Raw genomic sequence first — 11,244 nt, forward strand, 5'->3', positions numbered from 1 at the left:
TATTCATAATAATGAGGAAATGAAGATAGAGCCTAGATCGAAAAAGATAAGTCTAACTTGTATTGAGGTTGATGTGTCGAATCTTGAATCCGATCCTGGTTTAATTTATGACCTAAAGTTTTTGATTGTCATCCAAAGGATCAAGAAGCTGTTAGAAGGGCATATTTGCTAAGAGGGCCTAATCAACCATTTCAAGCTCACTATCCACCAACACAAGATGGAAATAAGGTTCGGCGTTTCAAGAAAGACTTTTTCACTATGTATGGAAATTGGTTGGAGTATAGCATTCACACGGACGTTGTTTTTTGCTTACACTGTTACTTGTGGAGGCGAGAGTCTGGAGATAATAGGGATGCTTTCATCAATGGTGGGTTTAGGAGTTGGAAAAATTGCAGAAGGATTGAAGATCATGTTGGGAACCATAATAGTGCTCATAACGAAGCGTGTATGAAGAGTGAGAATCTAATGAAGCAAGACCAACACATCAAGAACTTAATTGTCAAGCATTCGGACCAATAACGGATTAACTATCGACTTCGTTTAACTGCTTCTCTTGATGTTATCCGATTTCTTTTGTGCCAAGGATTAGCTTTTCGTGGTCATGATGAATCTGAAAGCTCTAAAAACAAGGGAAACTTCCTTGAGCTTTTAATATTCTTAGCTCTTCACAATAAAGTTGTTGACAGTGTCGCTCTTAACAATGCTCCGAAAAATCTCAAATTGACATCACCTGATATTCAGAAGGCTCTAGTAATGCAGCTGCTGTTGAAACTGTTAATGCTATTATGAAAGACCTTGGAGAAGAATTATTTGCCGTTTTGATTGATGAAGCTCGTGATACGTCGATTAAAGAGCAAATGGCTATTTGTTTGCGATATGTTGACAAGAAAGGTTGTGTGATAGAGCGGTTTGTAGGCATGATGCATGTCCCTGATACTACATCAGCTTCACTCAAGACATCACTTGAAAAATTCTTCGGCATACATGGATTGAGTTTCTCGAGACTGCGTGGTCAAGGGTATGATGGGGCTAGTAATATGCAAAGGCAGTTCATTGGGTTAAAAGCACTCATTTTGAATGAGAACAAGTTTGCAATCTATGTACATTGTTTTGCACATCAACTTCAGTTGGCACTTGTCCATGTTGCAAAAGATATCAAAGAGATTGCTTCATTTTTCACCTCTATTAGCAACGTGGTGAATGATGTTGGGGTCTCTTGCAAGTGTAGGGACAACCTTCGAAAGAAAGAAGCTGCTAGAGTGTTTGAGCAACTTAGAAATGGTGAACTATCAAGCGATAAAGGACTAAATCAAGAGCTTGGTGTTAAAAGACCTAGCGACACACGTTGGGACTCACATTATAGTACATTAGTTTATTTCATTGTTATATTTCCCTCCGTGGTTGAAGTTCTTGATGAGGTGATGGAAGAGAGCTCAAGTTCAGATAAAAAAGGAGAAGCACACGTTTTATTAGATTTGATGCACTCGTTTGAGTTCATTTTCATCTTGCATTTGATGAAGAATTAATCTATTGGGAATCACGAATGATCTTTCAGAAGCATTGCAACGAAAAGATCAAGATATAGTGAATGCTTTAGCTTTAGTAAAAGTATGCAAGGAGCGTTTGCAGAAAATGAGGGAATGTGGTTGGGATTCGCTACTAGGCGAGGTTTCTACATTTTGTTCAAAACATGGTATAGACATGCCTCAAATGGATGCTAAGTTTGTTCATCGAGGAAGATCCTAAAGAAAAGCAGAAGAGGCAACTAATTTACATTATTATCAGGACGGATAAGGGTTTAGTACCCCAAAAGACAACATTGCTAGCGTATATATCTATAGTACCGTCATTAATCACTGCCACCATATCTATTGAGATTCATATATCCGTTTTATGATATCACAAAACAAGAAATGAGGCTCAGCCCCTTGGTTCTAACCCGGTTGAGCATAAACTCCCTCCCATCGGCCCATACCGCATAACCTCCCTATTATTTAGGTCTCATTAAAAACCTCCCTATTTTCCCAAAAAAAGATAAAATCCGGTCTGTTTTTTTTTTCCATTTTATTTTTTTTCCCTTTTTACCCTTTTGAGATTGAAAATTTGTTGACACCTGACATAATATATATAAATGTATTTTTGCATAGTCATATATATGTAAAACTATATTTACATAGTCATTGGAGTTATGAAAACTTAAATTTACATAGTAACTTTTGGGATTGAAAATTTTCCGACACCTGACAAAATATATGCAAATGTATTTTTACATAGTCATATATATGTAAAACTATATTTACATAGTCACTGGAGCTATGAAAACTTAAATTTACATAGTAACTTGATCTATAAAAATTTAAATTTAGAAGAGTGTGTTTACAAGTCTGCAAACAAATAAGAAACTATGCATGATAAATTGTTTTCACATAACATTTCTTTGAAATTGACTAATCTAAAATCTGATATAACGAACTCATGTAATTTTATACGACATGTTAAAATGTATTTTTACACAGTAGATTACTACAACTGATATCCGACAGAACTGATCTATGTAAATTTAAATTTACACAGTAACTTGACCTATGAAAAGTTATATTTTCATAGAAAACAGTCGAAAACATTTGCGAAAATTATTTTTAACATTTTTCTTAAAATTATTTTTTACCAACTAAATATAAATTTCATTAAAAATTAGCCTTTTTACATCCATAATTCTAACTATTTTTACCAACTAAAAACAAAAAACATTTCTTGCATTCCCATTATATATGATCAACTCCAAAGCCTTTTCATAATCTACCAACACACTTATGCTCGTTTACATTACATTAATCTATCAATTAATAACAAAGATTATCTATGCAAACTTTAAAATGCATAAATAAATTACCATACAAATTTAAAAGTGCAGAGTAAAACTATTATACAAATTTAAGAATGCAGATCGAGTAAAACTACTATACGTACTATACAAATCTAAAATTGCAGAGTAAAACTACAACACAAACATGAAAATGCAAAGTAAAACTATTACGCAAATTTAAGAATGCATAGTAAAACTATTACACAAATTTAAAAGAATATAGAGTAAAACTATCACCACACAGTGGCGGAGCCAGGAATTTGTTCTAGAGTGAGCCGATGTACTTGAGCGCTACAAATTTGCGAGGCAGTTTAAATAGTTTGTCCACGAGGCAGTTTAAATAGTTTGTCCACGCCCTGATTTGCTTGTTTTTTTTTTTTTTTTTTTTTCCATGATGACAACAAATATTCTTTCTATTGACTATTAAATAATCATTATTTACATAAACAAACAATTGTTAATTTATTCGCTCATCAATCAAGGTAATTTACATAATAATGGAGTGTCTAATTTTAAAGTGTATGATCACAACTACTAGTTAGGTTAATTATTTTATTGGGCTAAATAATATAATTAATTAGATAGGATAGTTAGTATTTGTTGTATTAATTTATATAGTAATTTTTTAAGAAGGTTATCTATATGTATTTCTCGTTTCACCCTTTTTCCTCTTTGATAAAAAAAAAAAAAAATGTCACATGTTTTTTAAATTCTAATACATTCCATATGGTTTTTAATAATTTGAGGAGCATGAAAGGAATAATGGGATAGGTTTATCGTAATATTTTCTTTCTTTGCACAAACAAAATTTAGTGGCTGTGGACCCATGTGTTAAGGTACCAAACAGATTGAAGTAAAATATGGAGGAAATTACCATATCCCCTATAGACACCAAATATGACAAATGAAATGGGCTTTAATTATTCTAACGCCAAAACAGACAACAATACACTGTACATGGGAGCTGTTAGTCAAAGTTTACAATAGCTAGCACCAGTTATACTTTGTTTTCTTGGAATCCAGGGTACGCCAGGGTGTACTCTCGGACCCCCTGGCTCCGCCACTGTCACCACACATTACATAAACATAAAAAAGCAGAGTAAAAATACTACGCAAATTTACAAATGCAGAATAAAAACTACTACAAAAATATAAAAATGCATACTAAAACTACTACATACACAAACTTAAAAATGTTTAATAAATCCAAACTTGAAATTGCAAAACTATGAAAACTATAAAATACATAGTAAAATCACTAAACAAATAGTAAAATCACTAAACAAATGTAAATTCATATTTACAAACTAACTCATGAAAATTCATTTTAATTTTTCATACAAATTTATAAAAATATTATTAAAGGTTGAAGATTCTCACCAGATTTGGTTTGTTCACTGTAGTTTTTGGAACAACCATCTTCTCAATTTCATCTCCATCTCGTCTAGAACTTAAAGGTTTGATTTTTTTTTTTGTTTGGATTTTTAGTTTTTTTCGAAATTGTAGATCGAGTTCTTCTTTTTCTCTGTTGTTGCTTTCATATTTTTTGTTGATGATTCGTCCACTTTATTCTCATGTACTATGTGAATTTAGACTGGCAGGAGAAGATATTTTAGATATAAAAAGCTAGAAAGAAGAAAGTGAGAAGGAAGAGAGAAAATAGAATGAATCACGGGTCTGTTAAGTGGGGGTATTTTTGTCAGTTTTATATTTTATAAAAAGGAGGGAGATTTTGTGAGTTGTTACGAATTGAGGGGGTTTTAATGGACCCAATTGTTAACCAGGGAGATTAAACTCAAATCCTGTATCACAAAATGAGCTCTCGTGTTAAATTAACTAGAAATTGGGCTCTAGACACTTTCTTTAGTGTGCTTTTTGTCTAGAGAAATACCAATATTATCTTTTGATTCTACTCCAATTTTACCAACACATCACTTTTTGGGTGTATTAACTGTTTTTAAAATTTCTTATTTCTCTTTTTTACCCTTTCATTTGTAACTGCCAATTTCTTCTACAAATAAATAATCTGAAAATCTAATGTCTTGCGGTTTGTAGGTGTGTGTGTCAATCGAGGCCACTCATCGAGGCAAAGTGCGTGGTGTATTGCTCCAAGATGTACTGCAATCAAATAATACAATTGTCTTATAAAAAAAAAAAAAAAACTATTTGTCCTTTCACAATTTCACAATTTGAATTACATCAAACAAAGCTTAAACATGTTATTCAAAATTATCATAGATGCATTTTAAATTGTTAAAGCTATATTGAAATTAGTTGTAATCAACATACATTTTTTCCGTTTTTGAAGTTAATGTTTTCCACATTGTTTTGGTCTCTCCAGAAATTCATCTCACTTTTAATTAGAATTTTGTAGATTTCGGATGAATTTTAGTTATTTTGATTAAACAACTACTCTTTTGGTAACTGATTTAGTCCCTAGTTTTTTTTTTGTTGGTAGTTGGCTTCTTAGTTGGTACTAATAAAAGAGGTCAAAATTGTAAAAGTCAGTCTGAAATTTGAGACAGATGTCAAATTTCAATTTTTATGGAGGAAAAACAAAAAAAATGTTTGCTATTTCCTCTGAACTTAAGAAATTTGCGTCTGTGTACCTTTCTCTTTCCACATGTCGATATATATCGCGAATTAACGCGGAATATAACGAAATGTTGTACTATTACCTCACTTTTATTTCTTCCCCAATCCTAAATTTCTCCCGTTAAACCCTGCAAAATTCTAGTGTTAATCTCAAAAAACCCTCTGACAATGAAGCTAAGATACGCGATGGTTTGTTCATCAAACCAAAACAGAAGCATGGAAGCACATTCACTATTAAAAAGACAAGGGTACTGGAGCTCACGTGAAGCTTCCAGGTCCTTCTTTAAGAGAACCCAATGTTTATGAATTTGGTACTCCTTATAAACAAATGTTCGATGACCTCAGACGTAAGGACCCCGAACTGTATCCTTTATACTTGGTTTTACTGTTTTTTGCTCAATTTTTAGGTGATATTGATATTGTTATGTTTGTCCTTAAGTTTATTAAAGATACAAACGCAATGGCATTTTGCCAATGCTTAAAAGAAACTCAGGTGTTAAACTTGCGCCTCAACGTTGGCAAGACAATGCTTCTGATGGAAGTTTTGATGTGGTGTTTACGTTTGAAGAAAAGGTCTTCGATATGGCTATTGAAGGTTTGTAGTCTACTGCGTTGACTTCTTATTGTGTATATTTGTTTACATGGTTAGTAATTGAAGATGTCAGTCTCAGTACTGAAGAAAATTTGTTCTTTCGTTCACTCTAGTTACTTTTTATGTTGATAAGAGCACACGTAGAATGAGTTGATGGCGATAGAAGTAGAAATATATCTGCAGCCATGAGTTTGTCAAGAAAACCTTTTTGAGCCTTGAAAAAGTAGCTGAATTCAGCTGTCTCAGCTGTAAAGATAGGTTTGATCTAGAAGAAATAATGTCAATTGAAACTTGATTACTTGAACGGGAACCATAGAGATCCAGGTGGTTCTCTAGTGAGAGAGGGAGGGAGTTAGTCTTGTTAGAACGGTATTTCCTGGAAAACCAAAGTTTGTACTTACAATTAGTACGGTTACTCGTCTGACGTTCTTTCAAGAAGTAAGATATTATGGAAGTCATATTCATATAAATATGTATATATAAATGATAGATTTGCTAGTTTTGTACTTCTGTGGTTGAAAATTTATCTTTATGAGGAAAAATATTACATATTCGAAAAACGAACTCCGTTGAGAAGATCCAAAGTAGTAATAGCATACTAGGCAAAACTACTTCTTGATTTTCTAATAGAGAAACAGAGGGTCCTTTGCTGGGTAGCAGCTTCTTAGGGTGTGTCTATTGAAGTGCGGAACGGAGAGAAAAACTAGGGAGTGGTCCACTATGGAATTGAAAGGAATATAATGGAATGGATCAGTTACTGTGTTTCTCTTTGGAAAATTGGGGAAGAGAAAGGAAGATTCGAGAATGAAAGTAGTCATGTTTGTTTATGCAAACTGTGCAAAAGGAAAGGAATCTTTTAAAATGATATTAATAATAATAGACAAAGTCAAAGTAATCTTTCTTTGTTTAACTGTTTTCTTTTTAACTCCATACTTTTCAATTTTGCTGTCAGATACCATAGGGAAACCACTCTTTTCCTCGTAAACAAGAGAAAACTATGGAAAAGGTGAACCACTTCCTTCTTTTCCATTCCTTTCCTTGCCTTTTCACCGTTTAGTTAGCATTTTATGAAAGTTTTCTTCTAAACAAGAAATGTCAGGATACCATAGGGAAACCACTCTTTTCCTCGTAAACAAGAGAAAACTATGGAAAAGGTGAACCACTTCCTTCTTTTCCATTCTTTTCCTTGCCTTTTCACCGTTTAGTTAGCATTTTATGAAAGTTTTCTTCTAAACAAGAAATGTCAGGAGCATGGTCTTTTAAGGTCTCACCACATTTTAATCCTTGTGCTTGAATATGGCTTTTCCTTTCCTTTTTGTTTTTTTCTTGCTCCCTCTAGGTCATTGTTGAAGTTTTAAAATACAAAATCCTTTTTATCTGCTGCGAGGTTATTAGTCTTAGAAGATAAAGTGGCTTCTCTTATAAAAAGCAGCTGCTTAGTTTCCAATTCACCCTTAAAAGCCTTCTATCTTACCCTCGTTTAGTCTTCCATCCTCGCCCGAGAAAGTAAGAAACCTGATTTTAGGTTATTCAATGGTAATCTATAATTAATAATAGAATTTCAAATATGTTGAAATTAGTTTAGCACTCTTCCATGTTTGTTGGAATAGTGTCATGTCTCACCCATATATACACAGTTCAGCTCCTAAAAGGATCTTAAAATAAGTACCAAATCTAAAACAACCCACAACTTCACCTACAAAATGAATTAAAACCTGATTTTTTGTGGATATGATCTACTGACCATAAAGATCATCTCTACAAAAATTCATCTCATTTGATATCTTCTAACCTAAATAAAAATTGTTGTCCACTTTTGAAAAAATATCTATCGGTCCAGAAATATCGAGTTTTTGCAATCATTTTTTGCCAATGTTAAAAATTATCAAACGGGCTGAATTTTTGTAAAGATGATCTTTATGGTCAGTAGCTTATATCCACAAAAAATTAGGTTTTAATTCATTTTGTAGGTGAAGTTGTGGGTTGTTTTAGATTTAGCACTTAGTTTGGTACTTATTTTAAGGTCATTTAGGAGCTGGGCTATATATATATATATATATATATATTTGGAGAGGAGGGGACAAAGTACCACTCAATTTCACTGATTAAAACATCAATATGAACTATTTATTATCAAAGCTTGGGAGGGGTAGCAACAAGTAATCTCTCTTTTCTAGAGAGAATTAAGATGGTGATAAGGATACCTTGCATACTAAAACAAGTAAAGACTAGCACTTTTATTCTCCAGATGAAGGATATAGATCCTTGCTCCGTGGCATATTACAGAATTGGAAGACTGAACTGCTCTGTAGAGTAGAGAAAAAACACAAGAACTGGTCCTATAATTGACAGGGATGTGCCTCTGAAAAGGATCGGCTCAAGTGGCCCTTTGTCAATTCAGAATACTGGAAGTCCTTAATATATCGCTCATCAACCACTCCAATTGCTACAGCCTGATCAAATGAATTACTTGCCCATCATATGTCTTACACCTATTAAGTATTAACCAGTTCAATATCCTTTAGAACTAACTATCAACTTAGTGATCCAACTTGTCGACTTTTTTCATTTTCATACATGGCAATGGTTATTCATTTTTTTTCACACGTGACCTACAATGACCTAGAAAATATGAAAATACTGCTGGGATGCGTTAGATTGTTGGAGTCTACCACACATGTCTATGCTTCGAGATATTAAACAAAATATTGATGAGAGAAGATTGTAACCCGTGGCACTATTCAGAAACCAGTACCACTAACTCGACTGAAAGTGTTTTGAGCGAAAAAATGATTGAACTCGCCATGATTGAAATAAAAAACGATTGAACCCTAAATTTTTAAAAACTTAACGTCGAAGAAGGAGAACGAAGCCATTGACTAAAGGAGGATGAAGACATTGGATTGGATCAACGAGCGAACGGAACTGCATGAAGAAGGAAGAACTAGGGGAGGTGGTGCAAGCATTGCCACCACCAAGAACAAAAAGGAGATCGAAGAAGAAGTGAGTCAACTAGTTGTTCTAGTTTGAAGTCCACTTCCTCTGTTCGTGTCCATGTTCTTCTTTGAGTGTCTATGTTCTTGTTTAAGTATGTGTGTTGAGACTGTTTTTGTTTTGAGTCCATGTTGTTCTAAAGCTAGTGAATGTTCTAAAAGTTCTTCTAAAACAGAGCAAGTTTCATTACATTCCAAAACAATCTGAGAATGTTTAAATCCGACTGAACCAACTAAAAATCAATACAATTATAAGGATTATAATGAACTTGTTCTTCTTCGTAAAAAAAAATGAGTTTTTGGGAACTCACAGAGTTTTGGGGAAGACATGAGTTGGGGAAGAAGCGTATTTATTATTTAAGCAGATGAAATATGACCGTTGGATTGGTAATTTCAAACCAAAGTCGAGATGGAAGCGAGCTCACGTGGAATGTAGTGTACGCCTATATGATGTCATTTTGTCATTATTCCCACGTATGAAAAAAAATTAATAACTATTGCCACGTATGAAAATACTTAACGTCTGTCAACTTGATTTTCACAGAATCACCAAATCGGAAAAAATTAAAAGTAGAGGTGAAATTGAATGAAAAAAAAAGTTCACTCACCAAATCGAAAAAAGTCGACAAGTTTGATCACTAACTTGATAGTTAGTTCTATCCTTTAATAATTCCTTCCAAACTTCTTATACAGAGTCAGTGTTTCGAATATCAGAATGTGACTACCTCAGCAGTCAAAGAAATTTATTAAAAAATCAACAAAAGTTTGGTTTACCTTGTGCTTCGCCTTACCTATTCCATGTTTGGCCTAGACTGCTTGCATTTAGCCTGTGACCTTCATATATAGCCTAGGATGTTCACCTTTACCTGGGTTTGCAAAACCAAGATAAAGAAAGGAAACAAATGAAAGTAAATATACAAAGCTGTCTTCAAGCATCATGTTCCTCCATATTACGACCTTTTGAAATCTTCGAGAGACCTTTTTTTGGTTAAACAGAGACCTTTTTTGTGTTTCTCAACATAGTTTACTTCTGCTATATAGTTGAGTGATTTCCGATCTAATGTTTGGTTCTTGATTCTTCAATTGGGAATGAACGTGTCTGTAATGTCATGCTTTGAACCATCATAGATTGTGTATAATGTATCCAGCCACTGTGTGGATATTCTGCAGATCTTCACAATCGAGAGCATGTTTTGATGAAAACTGTATTGGTGATCAATTTGGAAGTAAAAGATAACCACGAGGAGGCAGCTGTGGGTGCTAGACTTACATTGGATTTATGCCAAGAGGTGTGTTTCCAGTTTTAAAAATTATCTTCTTGCGGTTCATATAATGCTTGTCAGATAATATGTCGTTACTATTTATTTTTATATGTTCAATATTTATTTTACTATTTATTTATGTTGTTGATAATGTACAGCTTGAAGCAACTGATTCATGGGAAGAAAACATTGACTCCATTGTTGCTGCATTTGAAAGGCAGCATAGGCGAAAGCTTGTATATAGCATCTCTTTTTATTGAAGATAAAACATACGTACATCAGAAAGATTCTTTTCCTTCTTGTTTGTTCTTACTGCTTACTTTTTTGTTGATTTCCTCTCTTATGTACTATTTGGGCCAGTGTTTTAAAAAAAGTCATGATCCTCAAAGCAGTCTGCCTCTGCGAGGTCTAATGTGAGCCTCAGAGGCACTTGAGCTTGGGGGCTTAAGCCTCAATCACGCCTCAATGGCAACCAAAAAGTATTTTCAAAAATTGAACAATTTTCCATAAGAGTAAGGTTATTTTGTCCTTGAACATTGATTGAGGGTGGTTGCATTGATAAAGTAGAAAAAAACTATGTTTTTACGATCTTTTGCTCAGCCATTGAGGATTAAGCCTCAGTGCACTGATCTCCGAAAAGGCTTAAGGGATGCCTTGGGGTGCAAGTCTCCGTGCGTGTTTTTTTAACACTATCTGTGCAAAAATGTTGCATTGATATACACATCATCTGAAAGAGACAAAAGTACACGTCAAATATTTCTGAGAAGATGATAGGAAGATTGTATTAGATCTACAAGTCGGAAGCAAGTTGTAGGATTTCTTTATTGTTTCTGGTCTTCATTTGCTTTTGATGAGTGCATTGTGGATAAGGGACTTCTAAGCTATGCATTTTATAATATATGAATAGGTAGCTGTTCAGTTCTGTAATTTGAATAC

At 33.7% G+C, this 11,244-nt stretch overlaps 1 protein-coding gene and 1 pseudogene across 2 annotated transcripts; both read left to right on the plus strand.

Moving 5' to 3' along the window:
* The first annotated feature begins 258 nt into the window (after positions 1–258).
* LOC147520053 (uncharacterized) lies at positions 259–1,526 on the plus strand. Its single transcript, XM_086594233.1, has 2 exons — positions 259–445; positions 745–1,526. Exons 1-2 carry the CDS (start codon positions 259–261, stop codon positions 1,524–1,526), a joined length of 969 nt encoding a protein of 322 aa, XP_086450359.1.
* A 4,039-nt stretch (positions 1,527–5,565) lies between these two features.
* LOC147520054 (uncharacterized) lies at positions 5,566–10,656 on the plus strand (annotated as a pseudogene). The gene is made up of 4 exons (XR_015212406.1): positions 5,566–5,824; positions 5,911–6,056; positions 10,217–10,335; positions 10,467–10,656. The product of XR_015212406.1 is annotated as an uncharacterized LOC147520054 (transcript).
* Positions 10,657–11,244: the final 588 nt, after the last annotated feature.

The sequence above is a fragment of the Coptis chinensis genome, chromosome 2 (assembly GCF_015680905.1).
Source record: "Coptis chinensis isolate HL-2020 chromosome 2, ASM1568090v1, whole genome shotgun sequence".
In the NCBI taxonomy this organism is placed as follows: Eukaryota; Viridiplantae; Streptophyta; class Magnoliopsida; order Ranunculales; family Ranunculaceae; genus Coptis; species Coptis chinensis.